The 19,459-nt window shown below is 47.4% G+C and overlaps 1 protein-coding gene across 4 annotated transcripts in view; it reads right to left on the bottom strand.

The window, feature by feature from the left end:
* Window positions 1-19,459, bottom strand: part of AAR2 (AAR2 splicing factor) — a 62,138-nt gene that overhangs the window by 30,360 nt on the left and 12,319 nt on the right. For 2 of the 4 annotated variants that reach the window (XM_059038081.2, XM_059038082.2), the window contains exon 4: window positions 11,091-12,424. The exons of the other annotated variants lie outside the window; for them this stretch is intronic. In XM_059038081.2, coding sequence (XP_058894064.1) covers window positions 12,257-12,424 — 168 coding nt within the window. In that variant the 3' untranslated portion in view covers window positions 11,091-12,256. Of the gene's footprint in view, window positions 1-11,090; window positions 12,425-19,459 lie in introns of those variants that run through there. 4 annotated transcript variants of the gene reach the window in all.

The raw sequence follows: 19,459 nt of genomic DNA on the forward strand, positions 1-19,459 counted from the left end.
GGTGGCGGCAATCCTGTCTGGTGATGCATCCGAAAACAACAGATCAATAGCCACTCAGCACTCCAATGCCATGGCTGAGGCCTGTGGCATGGTCCAGGCTGCTGGCCAGTGAGTTCAAGCTCTTTTTCTGTTTGGGCAGAAAACAACTTACCACGTAACCTTGAATGAGTCCTTTTTTCCTCCTGGGACCTTGGTTTCACTAACAGGAGGGTCGGCCTGTGGTCTCTAGTGCTCCTTTGAGCTCTGACATCTTGGGAGTTTTGCAGATGGGAAGGCAATGAAGGTCAAAGCCTCACAAATGCAAGAATGAATTAGTCAGGAAACTTCTGGTTGCAAGGGCAGGAACCTGTCACAAAGGGCCTTAAAGAAAAGAGATATTTGTCTTTCTGTGACTGGCTTATTTCACTCAGTATAATGTCCTCAAGGTTCATCCAGCTTGTCACATACCGTAGAATTTCCTTCTTTTTTAAGGCTGAATAATATTTCATTGTATGCATATACCACCTTTGCATTATCCATTCATCTGTCGATGGACATTTAGGTTGTTTCCACATACGATTGTGAATAGTATGAAGTATCAAAAACAGTCAAATTCATAGAATAAAAGAATGGAATAGTGGTTGCCAGAGGGTGGGGGGAGGGAGAAATGAGAAGTTACAAGTCAATGGACATAAAGTTCCAGTTAAGAAAGATGATTAAGTTCCAGAGATCTGCTGTACAACATTGTACCTATAATCAACAATACTGTATTTTACACCTAAAAAATTCTTAAGAAGGTAGATCTCATGTTAAATGTTCTTACCACAATAAAAGAAAATTTAGGGAAGAAAAAAAAGGCATTATATTGGCTCATTTGAAGGAATCCTGGGGATTGTGGGCTGCAGGTGGTGCTGGATCCAGGTGCTCCAGTGATGTTGTTGGCTCTCTCTCTCTCTCACTCTCATCTCTCATCTCAGCTTCCTTCTGTGCTGTCCTCATCCTCATTTCTGGTGCAAGGGCTTTTTTTTTTTTTTATGGGTATGATGAGTCCTATTAGGTCCAGCTAAGAGTCCTCTACCACCATAACTCCAAAAGCATGCAGTATCTTTCTGCACCTTCCAGAAGAAGCATCCCAGGGAAGGTGACAAGTGGCTTAGCTGAAGTTATGTGTCTATCTCTGCGGGTAGAAGGATGGAATGAGGTCCCATGATTGGCACTCCTACCAAAGATGACATGGAGTAGAAAAAGGCTTCCTCAAAGCAAAGAAGGCTTGACATCAGAAGGGCAGTGAAGAGAAATGGGTTGTGCAGTCTACAAAACAGCAACTACTGGCCATTCCAGGGCCTTTAGTGCAGGGACGGAGCCTTCTCAAAGAGGGAGAGGTAGTCTTCCTATCAACAAAGCATTGAGGATAGACTTTCCCAGACTACTAGGAAGTCAGCCCACAGTTCTGGCAGCGACACTTCCCTCTAATATCTTCTTTACGTTCTGCCTTGTGTCTGGAGATTCTTTTCCAACCCACGTTCAGACCACGACATTTGGTGGCCTGTACGGGGATCTCCAGGGGGCATCTCTTTCCCCACCTCCTCTCCTCATTCCTTGGGACCCTCTGTGAACAGGCAAGTTGCTGTGGAAGCAACGGAGGAACTCTGCCCTGGGCCACACCCTGGTGTGTTCCAAAGGCTCCACGGTTCACTTCGCCCCAGTCACTGCTGCCCAGAACGGGTGAGGGTCCCTCTGTCTTCCTTCTGACTGAGGACTAGGCCAAAGGGTATCGTGCTGGCCCGGGTCAGGCATTTAAAAGCCATTAGGGCGCCTGCTGCTTGAAGACTCCCGTGAAAGGATAAGGGGGTCACGGAACAGACCAGGCTGTTAGAGCATCTGCCCCCTTCAAGCCAACTTCTGGGCAACACGAGGAACATCATGGACAAAGCAAAACACACAGCCCCTAGTCCCTTGGCCACCGCCTCCTCTGTAGCGTTAGAAGGAGGAATCCTAAGTCCTCTTTTCTGTCGCTTCTGCTTCTTTCTCCTTGGCTTGGACTGACTCCAAAGAACCCCACTGCCTCTAGATCGTCTCAAGAGCTCCTTCCCGTCTTCTAACGGTGAGTCAATTTCCTGCTGGCTTCCTGGAATTCCCTTTTCTGGTCACTGGTGCCTTAGTCACACAGAGATGTCACTGAGACAAAGAGGGATGCCTTTTTGCCCATCAGTGATTCTCAGTACCCCCATTCTACGGCACTGAGGCTAAGAATGTGTTCAGGTATGTCTATTCCCTTAGACTCACAAATTGGAAGGAATTTGACCCAGACAATCTCAAAAAGAAGAGGCTTATTTATTTATTTATTTATGGCTGCATTGGCTCTTCGTTGCTGCACGCGGGCTTTCTCTAGTTGCGGCGAGCAGGGGCTACTCTTCGCTGTGGTGCACGGGTTTCTCACTGCAGTGGCTTCTCTTGTTGCGGAGCACGGGCTCTAGGCGCACGGGCTTCAGTAGTTGTGGCTCGCGGGCTCTAGAGCACAGGCTCAGTAGTTGCGGCGCATGGGCTTAGTTGCTCCGCGGCATGTGGGATCTTCCCGGACCAGGGATCGAACCCGTGTCCCCTGCATTGGCAGGCGGATTCTTAACCACTGCACCACCAGGGAAGTTGACATTTCTTTTGTAATATGGCTTGGCCCCAATACAAACTGAGAGAACAAGAACAATGGTCTCTTAATGGGACGATAAATTACAACGCGGTCCTCCAACTTGATCTCTATTGTCGGAAACCAGGAAAGGATTCTGAGGTTCCATATATCCAGGCCGTCATGGCCCTCAGTCAGAATCCGAGCCTGAGGGACTCCTGTCGCATGTGTCTCTCCATGACCACTTTAATGCCTCGCCCTCCCCCTCTCCTCCTCCTTCAGCTTCACTACCTCGTCCCTCTGCATCTCCCCCTCCACCAGGTATCTTGGATGAGCCTTCTTGTCCCCGGTCTCCCCAGCCTCCTCCTCAACCTTCTGCCCCCCAACCCCACCTCCATACCTGGAAGCAGACCTTCCCTCTCCTCCCCACGCTCGGTCACGAGCAGCCCAACGCTCTGAATCGAGTCCCAGTATGCTTCTCCTACGAGAGGTCGCTACCGGAGACCTAGGTACTATCAGAGTTCATGTCCCCTTCCCCATGTCTGATCTCTCTCATATTCAAGGGAAACTGGGCTTCTTTAGCCAGGACCCCTCCATGTTCATCAGGGAATTCCAGGCCCTAACTATAGCCTTTGACTTAACTTGACAAGATATTCATGTGGTCCTAACTACCCGCTGCATCAGGAAGAAAGGGCCAGGATCTGGGCCTTGGCTCAGGCCTAGGCAGGTGAGACACATGCCCGAAATCCTAACGAGAACCGAGCTGGGGGAGTTCCACGGGCAGACCCAGGATGGAGATACCAGGCAAATGAAAATGGGCCAGCAGGAGGGCTCGCTAGGAGAAATTACATGATTACCTGTCTACTAGAAGGTATGAAAAAGGCAATCATCAAATCTGTCAATGATAATAAACTCAGAGAAGTCACACAGGAACCCTCTGAGAATCCAGCCCTTTTTCAGGCCTGATGAGTAGAGGCTTTGAGGAAATACACCAACCTAGACCCTGAGACCCCTGAAGGTCAGCCTATACTTGCAGTTCACTTTATAAGCCAGGCATCCCCAGACTTAACACAGAAATTACAGAAACTAGAGCAAGGGCCACAGACCCCATTTTCTGTCCTACTTGACACAGCCTTAAGGTCTTCAACAATAGGGAGGAGGTTTCTAGGAATAGACGAGAACTAAAAGAGGAGGAAAAATTAAAACGGCACGCTCAATATATGGCTCTCGCCATTACTCAGTCCCTCCCAATCAGGGACCCATGGGAGCCCCTCTCTCGTCTCAGAAACCACCGCTGACCTGCTACCAGTGCAGTCACCAGGGGCACACTGTCAGGAACTGCCGCACCCCACCACCCGTTACCCCGTGCCCTTACCGTCGCCAAAAGGGCCATTGGAAGAGGAGTTGGCCCTCCCACCCTCAAGCGGGTAGGCCAATTCCACAACCACTCAACACCCGGGGTATTTCAGGTCCCAGCCCCCTGGGCCGAGGTCAAGGCCAATTGCCCCTGTGAGTGGTAACTGACCATCAGGATCAAGAACTGGATTGCACTCTAGATCTGGGGCTCCTGGAAGCAGATGACTGAAGGTTCCTGAGGCTCAATCTACAAGCCCCTATGTTCCCCATAAGACCAGAGGAGCCCCGGGTAACCCTGGATGTAGCAGGGGCTACTGTAAACTTTCTAATTGACACTGGGGCTACTTATTCAGCCCTGACCTCCTTCTCTGGTCCCACTCGCCGTTCCGCGATTCTCCTAACAGGGATGGGAACGGGCTCAGCTGGACTTTTAAACTCCATCTTCACTGCCCGACAGCTCTCTCTTGAACTCACACAAGAGACTGCCAACCTAGCAGCTCAAATTAACACGCTACAAGAGCAAATAAGTTCTCTAGCAGGAGTGGTTTCACAAAATAGACGAGATCTGGACCTCCTAACAGCCAATCAAGGAGGGACCTGTTCAATGTTAAAGGAGGATTGCTGTTTTCTTGTCAACCAATCAGGCAAGGTCCAGACTCATCTTCGAGCCATTATTGAAAGAGCTAGTGGATTCTACAAGGAAGGAGTCTCAGGGGGATTCAACTGGTGGGACTTCAAGACTAATATCTGGTCCTGGTTCTCTTGGCTAACTCCCTTCCTAGGCCCTATAGTGGCTTTTCTACTTCTACTAATCTTCAGGCCATGTATTTTTAACCTCCTTGTTAAGTTTGTCTCTTCCAGAATACAACAAATAAACCTCCAAATGGTGATGCAACAAGAATACCAGCCAGTCAACACTCGTACAACCCTTGAACAAGCCGCCATCACTTTCCATGCAGCCCGCATTCCTCCCTAGATACACCTTGACAGAGCAGGCAACGGGAACCCAGGGACCCATGACGCCTCCACTCAGCAGGAAGCAGCCAGAGAGTTCGTCGTCCCTTCTCACAAAAAGGGGTTCCCGAATGCTTGAGAGGGAATTAGGCAGTTAGGTAGGTATGAGCAGAGTATACAACAGGGCCAAGGAATTGGCCCTATAAATAGAGGGGGGAATGTGGTGCTCCAAGGACAATGGTGCTTCAAGGACAAAGGAAAACCTGCCTGAAAAAGTTTCAGCATTACACTCCCTACCGGACTCTTAATCGCCCTCCCCATCATGTTGCGATGGTTACGAAATTCCTGAGCCCACGTGGGCAACGGGACCTGTCCCAAATAAGGAAAGGCATATGCCCTGTCCCACTCCCACCCTATAGAAGGAAGGTATATGTGCCTCGACTAATCAGTAAACAAAATTTTCACCTCGGACCAGTGTTTTGTTTTCTGGCTATAAAAACTGATCTATAGCACCTGTTCGGGCTCGACTCTCACAGACTACTAGGAAGTCAGCCCGCTGTTCTGGAAGCGACCCTTCCCTCTAATAAATTCTATCTTCTTTAAAAAACAAAACAAAACCCCAAAGCATTGATGTACTTAGCCCCATGCTTGGAGCAAGGCAGTATAGGCTCATTACCAAATTATTCTAGCCTTGGGAAGCAACAAGAAAAGCACTCCACATCACCAGACTGTAATACCAAGGGCCAGATATGGGCGTGGTTCTGGCTGTAAATGCTGTGAGGGGATCAGGAAGGCTTATGAGAAGCCCTTGGTGGCTGAGGAAAGGAAAAGGACAGAGGCGTGAGGCGGTAGTTAGGACTTAAAATCTGGAGAGGAAAAATCGAGAACGGATGTGAAGTGTGAAAGGTAGGAGTGGGGATGGATTAAATGGGGCTGAGGAAATATGGTTTTAACTCTGGCAAAATACAGAATAAAAAACCGTAACACTGAGAAATCCTAGAACAAAATATAGGTTAGTATATATTTCATCTTGATATGGGAATAGACTTTTAAGCATTAAAGCAGTGGGAAAAAGATCAAATCAAAAAGAACAAGCTTGGCATATTTGACATAAAGTATACATTTCAAAACATCATAAAATTAAAAGGCAAATTGGGGGAAATATTTCTAATATTAAGATATAAGACAAATGTATATTTTTAAAAAAAAGAAGATCCAAAAGAAAAATGGGCAGAGGACATAAATAGACAATTTCCAAAAGGGAAATGGACAATGGTGTAGCCTTCTTCAGTCAAAAATCGAGAAGAAGAGACACCCCCTCAATCCCCTACATCCTGTTCTCTACCTTTGGGCTCCTAGACTCGGAACAAAACAGCTTATTGATCCACGGAGGACGTCTGGGCATTAAATCAGCGCCTCAGAGGCCCCACATCTGGCAGTAAAGCAAAGACCTTTTGCAAATTCAATAGCTACTCTGGCAGGACAGGGTGGGAGAGGCCTCTACTCAGGCTCGCCCCAGACAGAGCAGCCCCTCAGGGCCCCCAGTGGTCCGCAAAGAGTCTAGAAGAAGTCTCCTTCTGGACCACATGCTGCTCCCCTCCTACCACACCCAGGTGCCACCTCGCCTGAGCCAGTCGGTCCACTGTACCCAAGGCCAGATCCTGATACTAAGAGTCTGGGTGGAAACATCAGCAAGCTGTCATGAACCAAGAGGCCAGTGGGGCCTGCCCACCACCCTTGTAAGTGGCCGACACTGTCAGTTATCAGCCTGGCAGCCTTGGATCCACTGGTAATTATCACAGATTATGTAACCGTTCTTATTAAGGAGAGCTGTGTGGTGGCAGGGCCGTGCCGGACTCAGACAGGCTGGGATTCTGGCTCTGAGAATCGTGAGCCTGTGCCTCACCTCTCTGAGCCTTGTTTCCTTGTCTGTACGATGAGGAATGATAAGACCTTCCTTGAAGACCTACAGCTCTGCCTGAATAAGGTGAACAAAGGATCCAGCACGTTCCCAGCAGAGAAGAGGGAGCACCGCCCCCCTCCATGCCGGCTCATGTTAGTCACCTCGAAGTCCATGGACATTCCCTGGTGGAAATGGGTGCGTGAACGCTTCTTGACCAGGACAGATTAGCGCCAACAGCCCTCAACGCTGTGAGTCACGAGAACCCCCGAACAGCAAGTGTGTGACCCCCCTCAGCACTCACTGGCAGCAAGAACAGCCGCACGGGTGCTGGCGGTGTGACCAGAGCCTGTCGCGGCCCTGACTCATTTATGGCTTCTCAACAGAGCCGTCGAGTCCCCTGCCTCCACCCCGACCGGTCCCCCAGAACTCCTGTGAGTTCCTCCCCAGCCCTTCACCATTGCCTCACCTGCCCTAAGGTACCATGGACATCTGGGAACAGGCAGGGCTGGCAGATCCCTGATGGCACAGTAGACAGGGGACTTGTAGGGTGGGGGTGGGAGGACCCAACAAGTCAGTATTCTGCCCAGATTCTGAGACTTCAGAGGAGAGGTAATCAGGCTAGAAGGGCCCTTGAAAGACATCCAGTCCATCCCTGATCTGAGTCACGAATAGCCCCAGTGTGCATACCTGATATCACTCTGAGTCAGCGTCGTCCCTCACCTCCACTGCACTAGCCTTCGTACTGGTCTCCCTGCTTCTACCAAGCCCCCTTCAGTCTATGTCCAACAGGACAGCTGATGATCTTGTTAAAACAAAAGTCAGACCACGCCACTCTTCTGCTTAAAACTCTCTAATTGATCCCATTTCACTGACTAAAATGCAACATTCTTACAACAGTCCCTAAGCCCTGGACAATCTGATTGCTCTGTACCCTCCGAGATGTTCTCTCCTTCCATTCTCTTCTTGATCACTCCACTCACACCATGCTGACCCCCTGGTGCTCCTCCAACACATCAGACATGCTCCTGCCCCAGGGCCTTTGCACTCACTGTTCATTTTGCCTGGAACACTTCCCCCAGATACCCACATGGCTCCCTTGCTCACCTCCTTCAAATCCTTGCTCAAGCGTCACCCCATTTAAATTGCAACATGTCCCCTTACCCTGCCAGGACTCCCAATTTCCCTTATCCTGCTCTGTTTTTTTCCAGAGCATTTCTCACAACTAACAATACTCTTCAGTCTATTTATTATGCTTACTGCCTGTCCCTCGCCCCACTGGAATGTAAGCTCCCAGGGGCAGGCGCTCAGAAAGTATTAGTTGGGTAGAGAAAGAATGAAGCCAAGCTCTGCCCCCTGCAGTTTCTCCCACGGGTCCCAGCTCTCCCTTCTAAAGGATGCAGAGACCTCCTCCTTCAAGATAGCTCTCCCAGCCTCTCTGCTCTTTGATGTAGGCCCCACATTTTTCTCTGCTTCTCATGGCATGGCTCCCTCTCCTCAAGATGAAACTCCACCTGTCGGCATCCCCTTAGCGGTGCAGAGTCCAGACTTGAGCCAGGTAAGAACGTCTGGAGGCGGACAGAGGGAAAATGGAGAAACTGGGGGAGGGAAGAAGCAAGACAGAGATCCAAGGAAGAGACCCCTGTGGAGTTCCTTTCGAACAGGCGTCTGACGTTGGACTGGGAAGCCGCCGCCTTCTCCCACCTTCCTCCCACCTAGCCTGAGAACCCTGAGGATCCCTGTTTTCCAGAGAAATCTGTTGAGTCTACACAGGTGAGCACCAGACTGAGGACACAGCACAGAAGGCCTAGCAGGTGGGGGAGGGCTGGACACACTCCTCCCCCGCCCCCCAGCAGGGAGCAGCTGACGTTACATTGGCTCTCAACCCCATCTCAGCAGGGAGGCCAGTCCACAGCAGGAACCCAGGGTTTGCGGGGAGAATGTGCCACCTCGGAGACAGACGTTGGATACTGAGGAGAACGAAGGGTCTAGAAGGGCCTACTGACAACAAAGCCTGCCTGGGCCAGATGCGGTGAACTCCGAGGTGAGGCAGTGCCGTGGTCAGCGGGGGTGGTTCTGCAGAATCGCAGGACCACGCGGCCCCCAGTATTAGCAGGTGGCTCAGGTCAGCTGCCCAACTCTGTCCTGCTTTAAGTCTAGTGGATGTGACTCAGCGATGGCTTTGCCATGGCATCCTCTGCGTTGCCAGCCCCCGTTTCAGCAGGGGATGGCATCTTGGTCAAGCCAAAGTCTGATTAGTTGGAGAAACCAACATGTCAGAGCACCCTGAGAATATTAAATAATATTTATAAAGGGATGACGTTGGGAAAATAATTACCGATGGTAAGAGGCTATCAGCGGCGGGAACTCCTCCACTGCTCAAGTGGTAAGAAATTAGATGGACCGGGGGCCCTGAGCAGCGAGGGTTTGTCACGGGGACAGCAGAAGGGGTTGGAAAGTCACTACCTCTGCTGATTCTGTTAATAGGATAAAGCAGCCTCGCAAACAAGAGCCAGACCCCAGGAGGCCTGCATTTGAGGGGATTTTAAAATCAGGCCAGCTCCTGCCAATAGCTTCACTTTTAGATGTGTTAGAACTGGAAGGGAGCTTAGAGATCAGCAACACCACTGGTTCTCAGTTTTCAAGGTTTCTGCTTTCCAAAAATACTGCAAGTATTAAGTAATAATTAATTTGTTTTCACATTTTTTATTCATCAAAGACACAGAGGACTGCCAGCTGGGAGAAGCAGAAGACACAGCATCGATGTCACTCTAGCCCCCAACAAGGGACCTTTTTTTTTTTTTTTTTTTTGTCAGCCCAGCCATATTATCTCATGTAAATGTAGTTTCCCTTTGAAAACATTTAAAACGCAAGGGTCCATTTTTAAGTGGAGGGAGCCTGAAGGAGTCTGGAGTATCTTCACCAGAAATCTTCAGTCCAAACTCTTACTTTATACAAAAATACACTGAAGCTCAGAGAACGTAAGTGGCTTGCCCGAGGTCACACAGCTGGCTGTCAACAGGGCCAAGGCTAGATCGGGGGAAGCAGGAAGAAAGGAAGGCTGTCCTGGACATGCAAGAGTAGGGAAGAAGTAAATCACAGCAGTGAATGCAGTGCTGAGTGCGGACCCTGGACACCAATGGGCTTGGTTTGACTCTTGAGCTCAATCCTTACGAGCTGTGGGACCCTAGCAAAATGACGGAAGCTCTCTGAGCCCATTTTCCTATCAGTAAAATGGGGATAATAATAGCAATTACCACAGACTGTTGCGAGGATTAAGTGAACTAACAGAACAGAGCACTTAAACATTGTAGCTGCTTTTCCTTAACCCATTTGTGTGAACGGGGGCGGTTGGGGTGTGTGTGTGTCTGTGTAGACATAAGACCAACAAGCTTAGAGAACAGGTCACATGATCCAACTTCCAGCTGCTGCCCTGGCTAGGCCAGTGGGAGACAAATTGTCCCAGTGGAGCTCTAGGTACTAAACAGCTCTAGTGCTGTTACTTCTAGGTAGTAACTCAATATTGAGTGTGCCTCAGAACCCAGGCTGCATCCTGATTCACTGCCTCTGAGTTCCTGTAGCGTGGGACTTGGGAGTCTGAACTTTAAAGTTATTATTTAGATATAATTTACACACAGTAAAATTCACCATTTTAAAGCATACACTTGTATGGGTTTTAATGATACTCATACGGTTGGGCAACCACCACTACTACCTACTTCCAGAACCTTGTCATCACCCCAAAAAGAAAGCCAGTACCCATTAGCAGTCACTCCCCCTTTCCCACTCTCCCATCCCCTGGTAACCACTAATCCCTCTGTCTCTACGGATTTGTCAACTCTGGACGATTCATAAGAATGGAATCATACAACACGTGGTCTTTGCGTCCCACTTCTTTCACCCTGCACAGCGTTTTCAAGGTTCGTCTATGCTGCGGCAGGGATCAGGGCTTTATTCCTTTGGAATCTGCAATTTTAACAAGCTTCCCAGTAGTTCTGATGATTGGGCTTTGGGGAGAAAAAGAACAGCAACTTCACACAAGGTGAACCTTCTGGTTGCTATATAGATACAGGGCCTCAATCCTTCCTTCAGCTGTGCCCATCTCAGAAGCCCCGCTGGTGACAGGAGACATCGCTGGCCACTTGCCTCCTCCAGAGCCTGCAGAGGTTGGGCAGGGTCTCCTGGTACCCGGTAGGGAGGACATGTGCATCTAAGGACAGTGCCTGGCTGCGCTGGGAACTGGGCAGATGAACTATAAGAGAGACTCACACAAGGGGATTTAGTCTCAACTCCAAGACTTTAATGTATGTTATGCTCTTGGAAAAACAATTCCAAGGAGACAAGTGGAACCGAAAGTCTTAACTGGAGGGGATTCTTATTCAGAAAGCTAGTGTGAGCCGCAGCCTTGGGAGAGAGCAGCACAGGGACACCGATCACAGCACAACAGTCTGAGGTCAGGGTGGCAGGGCCTGTGTGCATGATGTGCGAGGCCTCAGGATTCCCAGGAAACCGGAGCGCCATCACTCCTGTGGCTGACAGCCCCACAGCAGGATGGGGGGCAGACCCAGGCTGACCAGGTCATCTCTGGAGCTCTGAATAAAGGCACAGAACTTCAACAGGGCCAAAGAAGCCTGTACAAAGCAAGAACCTTTCTCTTTGTTGTTGAATCTCCAGGTCATCAGAAACACTCGTGGTGGCTCTGGTGAGGGAGGAATGGGGCCATACAAGAGGGTTGCCAAGGCCCACTTCTGGGTCTGAGGCCCTGGAAGGGAGCAGATGGGAGGGGTGTGGCACTAGCAACACCTCTGAGGTCAGGGGCTGCAATGATCTTGAAAGATTATCCACTGGCACCTCTGGACAGGAGAAAGGGACTTAAAGCAAAAGCTGACCACTCGTCAGATTCAACCTGTCTTCTGTTATGCTCCCCCCAACCTAGGGCTCCAGGGTGGTCACACGTCCATGTTTTCTGTGATGTATTCCCATCCAACAAGGGGCAGGCAGAAATCCTGGCTCATCTCCCTATTACCCTCTGATTAACTTTTAAAAAGTCACCAACTGACATCTCAGACTCCTGGGCAGTCCAGGGTTTCTAACCATTCTACCGAATAAACAATCGGTTCTCCTGGGCTTTTGGCTCAACTTCTCTTCTGGAAGGAAGCAAGCTGCTGCTGAGGCAGGTCTCTCCCAAGAGCTCATTTGGAATTCAGTTAGGTTATAGCACCAAGACCAGGCTGACGGGGAACCCACAAATGTGCCTTCTAGATGGGGTACAGCCTCTCTGGCACTGAAGGAACTTATTTATTGGTAAAGGAGGGAATTCTGGCTCCATCTTTGTAGAACCTGGCAGGGCTGCTGCCCCAGGAAGTCCCAGTAGGACAGGTGAATGGAGGAGCCAGGACCACAGCCGTGGGGAAGGGGCCTCCTCTGGCTGAGAGCTTTTCCAGTTAGCCAGTCCCCACACCCTCGGGAAGAACCACCACCACCGGGGCGCAGTCCTCAGGCTCCGCCTCAAAGTCCCACTGAAACTTCTTGGTTAGGTGAGCTTGGAACTTTTCAGCTTTCTGCCTCAGGGTGGCATCCACGGCAACGCTGCAGGCGGATGAAAAGAAAACCTACAGAGAACAGAGGATAAGTCACTCCTGAGAATACAGAGGGGCTGAGAAAGCTGTGGAAATTTCCTCATGGTGTTCAGCTCTCCAGGGTGGGTGGATCAGTCGCTGCTGGCACAGGCTCAGGACACCTACTGTGCTCCCCCCAAACCAAGAAAGAAGGTCCAAGCCCAGCTGAGAAGCTGGGGCAGGACCAGAATGGAAAATTACTATCTTGGGCAGAGATGCCCCACTGAGAGTAAGGCCAGCGGGGCCATCACCCTGGCCCTGCTCTCCGGGGAGATCTACTGGGCACCTGGGCAGTAACTTAGAAAAGGAGGCAGTAGCTACACCAGCCGGTACTAAGAAAGGCATGGGGGTGCTTATAAGCCCCTGGATCCCATAAAATCCCAGGCCCTAACCCAGTAAGGGTGAACTGCTGCTCTAATCTAAATGGGCCCCAGGCTGCCAATCTGAGGTTTCTATTCCCCTTAAAAGCTTTGATTATTTTAAAAATTGTGGTAATATATATATAACACAAATCTACCATTTTAAACATTAAAAAATGATCATTTAAAAGACTGTACTAAATACACATAATATTTACCATGTTAAGAGTATAGTCCAGTGGCATTAAGTATATTTACATTATTACACAACCATCACCACCAACCATCTCCAGAACTTTTTCATCTTCCCCAGCTGAAACGACACCCATTAACTCCCCATTCCCCGCTTCCAGCCCCTGGTAACCACCATTCTACTTCTGTCTATGAATTTGACTACTCCAGGTACCTCATATAAGTGGAATCATACAATATTTGTCCTTTTGTGCCTGACTTATTTCACTTAACATAATGTCCTCAAGGTTCACTCATGTAGGAAGTGCCAGAATCTCCTTCCTTTTTAAGGCTGAATGATATGCCACTGTATGTAGATACCACATTTTTTCCCCCACTCATCTGTCAATGGCCATTTGGGTTGTTTCTACCTTTTGGCTATTATAAATAATGCTGCTATGAACACGGAGTCACTGCTTTCAATTCTTTGGGGTATACACCCAGAAGTGGAGTTTCTGGATCATAATGTAATTCTGTTTAATGTTTTGAGGAACCACCATACTGTTTTCCACAGTGGCTGTGTCATTTTACATTCCCATCAGCAATGAACGAGGGTTCCAATTTCTCTACAATCTCTTCAGCATCTGTTATTTTCTGTTTTTGTTTGTTTGTTTGTTTACAATGGCTACCCAAATGGGTGTGAAGTGGTGTCTCATTGTGGTTTTTATTTGCATTTCCCTAAGGATTAGTGATGCTGAATATCTTTTCATGTATTTATTGGCCGTGTGTATATCTTCCTTGGAGAAAAGTCTATTCAAGTCCTTTGCCCTTTTTTGATCAGGTTTTTTTATTTGTGTTGTTGAGTTATCGAAGTTCTTTATATATTCTGGATACTAATCCCTTGTTTTGATGTTCTTTAAAATTCAGTTTCATCTAATATAAACATGGACGGGGGCAAACAGAGTAATTTTCCCTACCTCTGAAACTCATTCCAGATTGTCCCGGATCTCAACTGCTTCTCTAAGAATGACAGCAAACCCATTACTCCTTCTCACACTATTTTATTGTTCTCAAAGAAGTTTCATAGAGTAGTCCAGTGGATCCTCACAAGGCCCTGGGAAGACACACTAGGATGCCTATTTTATGGAAATGGAGGCTGAGGGGAGTTAAATGGCTGGGTCAAAATTACCAGAAAGGAAGGAGCAGTTTTTCCCAGACTACCCGTTGGCTCCCTGCAAGACCACCCCAGACACAGGGGCGTGAGGGTGAAAGCAGCAATCTGATCCACATCACCTTCGTGTCACAGCTGGCCCACAGACCACCATGGAAAGAATCTGGGCTCCAGGGGCCTTGACCTGACAAAGGTAACAGGTGTACTCTGCAGCTGCTTCCAGGGACAACCCCCCTCCTAACCGCTTCTCCACTGTCTTTCTGTTACCAGGAGGAGTGAGGCTCATGGTCAGTGGTCTTTGTTTGGAGACACTTTGTAGGGGTGGCAGCAGGGACAGAACTGACGGGGAGGGGAGTTCAGAAGCAGAGGTGGGGGGTTACAGAATTTGGTTTCATTACTTGGGAATTGACTAAATACAGGAGCAGGAAGCACAGCTACAACAAAATACCAAATCAATAACTAATTAGAGGGGCTGTGTGAGCTCAGTGGTGAGAAGGCAGTGGGGAAGCCGGTGGCCTGTCCATAGGCAGCTAATGGAGCTTGCTCTAGAGCACTGAACGTGAGGCTGGCTGAACTCTGCGGAGGGGCCTGGTATGGGAAGCAGAGAAGCCTTGTTTCAAACACCATTAGCGCTGGAGGCCCTGTGCACCCATGGGTCTGCCCCCAGAGGTCCTGGAGGGGCCTGCTGGGTGAATTAGCAAAAGCCTCTTCCCGTTCTCCCTCCTTACACGGTAAATTGTACTACTCTCTACACAGCCCTTCCTCTCCTGCCACATTGAGCAACTGCCCAAATATGCTCCATTGCCTCTTCTGTGCCTCTACTCACACAGGCTTTTCCCTCTGCTTATAACACCCTTCTCCACCCCTGCTCTCTCCTCCTTCACCTACTAATTTCTACTAGTGACCCAAGCTCAGTTCAGATGCCACCTCCTTTGGGATGTCTTCCCAGACCAAAGACGGAACAGGTGCTCCTCTGTGCTCCCCCGGTGCCCAGGGTTACCTGGGACATAGCCTCACTCTCAGTCAGTAACCGTCCATTTACCGTTAAGCTCTCCCAAGAGACAAGGAGCACCTCCAAAGCAGAGACTCCTTTTCCTACCTGCATCCCACTCCCCTGGCACAGAGTCTGCCATATAAAAAGGACTCATTGGATGTTTAATGAACAAATGAACAAAGAAGACCATAGGTTCTATGAAAATCTATTTCTGGGTCCCTTTTGCACAGTGCCTGTACCAAATGATTGCTCGATAATTACATGATAGTGCTGGACAGAATAAGGGACTTGTCCTGGGGAGGACGTGGCTTATTTACCAGGCCCCTGAATGCCACCTGCTCACAAGCCACCTCCTCATGACAGTTCTCTTATAAAAGCCCAACCTGAAAGGAACTGCTCCAACCTCTGTTACCCCAGTACTGTGCCTGAGCATCCCTTATGGCATTTCTCACACTCTGCTTGCATCACAGTGATCTGTGCCCCTTCAGAGTAGGGGTCACTTCCTAATTATCAATGTGACCCACACAGCAGATCGCCCAGGGCCTGGCACAGAGTTGGGGCCCACAGGATGCTCACTGAATGGATATGAATGAGACGTAGGGATGGCCAGCAGTGAGAGACTGGAATAGGCTGGGTGCATACTCGTCAGTCATCCTTCCCACCCACCCACCTCTCCAACATTGCCATGGGGGTAACATCAACTAGAGGCAGGTATAACAGAAGCCTTCAGTCTGAAAAATAAGGGTTCTAATTTGAAAAGTGCCATGTCCTTTTTAAACAACTTGTCAGTCTAATCTTTACTACAAACTGGGAGGTAGGATAGGAAATTACTATTCCCATTGTACAGATAAGGATGGTGATAAATGCTGAGCAAGTGATAAATGTCAAGCAAGATCCAGTCCCAGTAGGGAAATCGAAATCCTTCTTCCCTACCAAGACCTTCTTTTTGTCTTGACACAGACGTAATACATCCTTGATATTTTCAGCCGTGTCCTATGGGGAACCAAGGGGCTTGGAGACCAGGTGCTTCTGGAACTGTCCCTTCTGCAGGCCTCCAGGACCCAGGTCACAGCCTAGGTTGTCTGTTTTAAAAAACCAACTTCATTGAGGCATAATTTACGTACAACTAAATCCATCCATTTTAAGTGTTCAATTCATTTTGATAAATGTATACACCCATGCAACCACTATATGATGTAATCAAGATAGGTATCTGTTTATAGCTTTTTCTTTTGGTATCCAGGCTATGAGTTTAAAGGCCCATATACCATCACAATCAGGATACTGAACCGTTCCATTACTCCAAAAATATTCCCTCACACTGCCCCTTACAAATCAAATCCTCCCCTGACCCTAGCCCCTGGCATCCATTGATCTATTTTTGTCCCCATAGTTTACAAACTTTTTATTTTAAAAATTCACAATTCAGAAGAGATGTTTAGACAGTATCTGGTTTCCAAACAACAATTTACTTTTATTCTCTTGTTTTTAGATTCATTGTATGCCTTCTTATATAAATTTAGTAATGATCTGGTTATTTTATTTACTAAAGTGAAACAAGTACACTTTTAAAAATCACTGAGAAATGAATCATCTTAATATGGGAATATTAATCCTGGATATTTAAAAAATACTTTTGAAATAGGATAATAACATTTCACAAACATCTGCATTTTAGAACTAAAAGCACACCCATTGGGTATTTTTCTTCAAATTAAAAAAAAAAGGTATTAATACTTTTACCATTAAGTCTATATATTGTAAAATCGTACTTTAGTCAGAAATGTGAAAGCTTTCTTTTAAACCCCAGTTAAATAAATTGAGTTCAGTCAGGTCACCTTGAGAAATTCAAAATACCACGGTAGATAGCTGAGTCACTGCTTATCCTATTTTGTGGCTAGACCAAAAAGATGAAACTTCCTAATTTTTTCAATTCCCACATGATTATTCAACTTCGAATGAAACTAGCCAGAGGTAATACATTTTATTTCCACTTGCAGAAGAAGAAAGTGGTGTTAAAAGCAAGACTATCACTTCACAACAATTACCAAGAAGGCGAAAAGCAGCAGAATCATGTTTTCTGAGGTCAGTTTAAAGAATTTGGGATGTTTCATATGGGGCTCTAATCATATATGGGAGCCCACAGTGGGCTTTAGAATCAAAGTTCAGCCTTGCCACCCACTAGCTCTAGCAAACTCAGGCAAAATTATGTGACCTCCCTGTTCCTGTCTTCTCATCTGTAAAATGGGATTATATACTTAACTTCTAGCATTGTTGTGAGGGCTAAATGAAATAATGCACAGTAAGTGTGCAGAAGTGATAGTTGATGGCAGGAGGTGTAGGAGTAGGTAGGTGAAATTTATCAGAGCTTGTGTTATGACAAAAACACAGGCATACATTGTTTTATTGCACTTCTCAGGTATTGCATTTTTTACAAATTGAAAGTCTGTGGCAACCCTGCATTGAGCAAGTCTATGAGCACCATTTTCCCAACAGCATTTGCTCACTTTGTATCTGTGTCATATTCTGGTAATTCTCAAAATATTTCAAACCAAAATGATTACGACTATACCTAGGAATAAACCTACCTACGGAGACAAAAGACCTGTATGCAGAAAACTATAAGACACTGATGAAAGAAATTAAAGATGATACAAACAGATGGAGAAATATACCATGGTCTTGGATTGGAAGAATCAACATTATGAAAATGACTATACTACCCAAAGATTCAATGCAATCCCTATCAAACTACCAATGGCATTTTTCACAGAACTAGAACAAAAAATTTCACAATTTGTATGGAAACACAAAGGACCCCGAATAGCCAAAGCAATCTTGAGAAAGAAAAACAGAGCTGGAGGAACCAGGCTCCCGGACTTCAGAGGATACTACAAAGCTACAGTAATCAAGACAGTATGGTACTGGCACAAAAACAGAAATACAGATCAATGGAACAGGAATAGAAAGCCCAGAGATAAACCCACGCACCTATGGTCACCTTATTTTTGAAAAGGAGGCAAGAATATATAATGGAGAAAAGACAGCCTCTTCAATAAATGGTGCTGGGAAAACTGGACAGCTACATGTAAAAGAATGAAATTAGAGGGCTTCCCTGGTGGCGCAGTGGTTGAGAGTCTGCCTGCCATTGCAGGGGACACAGGTTTGAGCCCTGGTCTGGGAAGATCCCACATGCCGCAGAGCAACTAAGCCCGTGAGCCACAACTACTGAGCCTGCGCATCTGTAGCCTGTGCTCCACAACAAGAGAGGCCGCGAAAGTGAGAGGCTCACGCACCGCAATAAAGAGTGGTCCCCGCTTGCCGCAACTAGAGAAAGCCCTCGAACGGAAATGAAGACCCAACACAGCCAAAAATAAATAAATAAATAAAAGCCATTTCTATTAAAAAAAAAAAAAAGAATGAAATTAGAACACTCCCTAACACCATACACAAAAATAAACTCAAACTGGATTAAAGACCTAAATGTAAAACCAGACACTATCAAACTCTTAGAGGAAAACATAGGCAGAACACTCTATGACACAAATCACAACAAAATCCTTTTTGACCCACCTCCTAGAGAAATGGAAATAAAAACAAAAATAAACAAATGGGACCTAATGAAACTTAAAAGCTTTTGCACAGCAAAGGAAACCATAAACAAGATGAAAAGACAACCCTCAGAATGGGAGAAAATACTTTCAAATGAAGCAACTGACAAAGGATTAATCTCCAAAATTTACAAGCAGCTCATGCAGCTCAATATCAAAAAACAAACAACCCAATCCAAAAATGGGCAGAAGACCTAAATAGACATTTCTCCAAAGAAGATATACAGATTGCCAACAAACACATGAAAGGATGCTCAACATTACTAATCATTAGAGAAATGCAAATCAAAACTACAGTGAGGTATCACCTCACACCAGTGAGAATGGCCATCATCAAAAAAGCTACAAACAATAAATGTTGGAGAGGGCATAGAGAAAAGGGAACCCTCCTGCACTGTTGGTGGGAATGTAAATTGACACAGCCACTATGGAGAACAGTATGGAGGTTCCTTAAAAAACTAAATCCCACTACTGGGCATATACCCTGAGAAAACCATAAATCAAAAAGAGTCATAGGGCTTCCCTGGTGGCGCAGTGGTTGCGAATTCGCCTGCCGATGCAGGAGACACGGGTTCGTGCCCTGGTCCGGGAAGATCCCACATGCCGCGGAGCGGGTGGGCCCGTGAGCCATGGCCGCTGAGCCTGCGCGTCCGGAGCCTGTGCTTCGCAACGGGAGAGGCCACAACAGTGAGAGGCCCGCATATCACAAAAAAAAAAAAAAAA

This window comes from Kogia breviceps, chromosome 14 (assembly GCF_026419965.1).
Source record: "Kogia breviceps isolate mKogBre1 chromosome 14, mKogBre1 haplotype 1, whole genome shotgun sequence".
In the NCBI taxonomy this organism is placed as follows: domain Eukaryota; kingdom Metazoa; phylum Chordata; class Mammalia; order Artiodactyla; family Physeteridae; genus Kogia; species Kogia breviceps.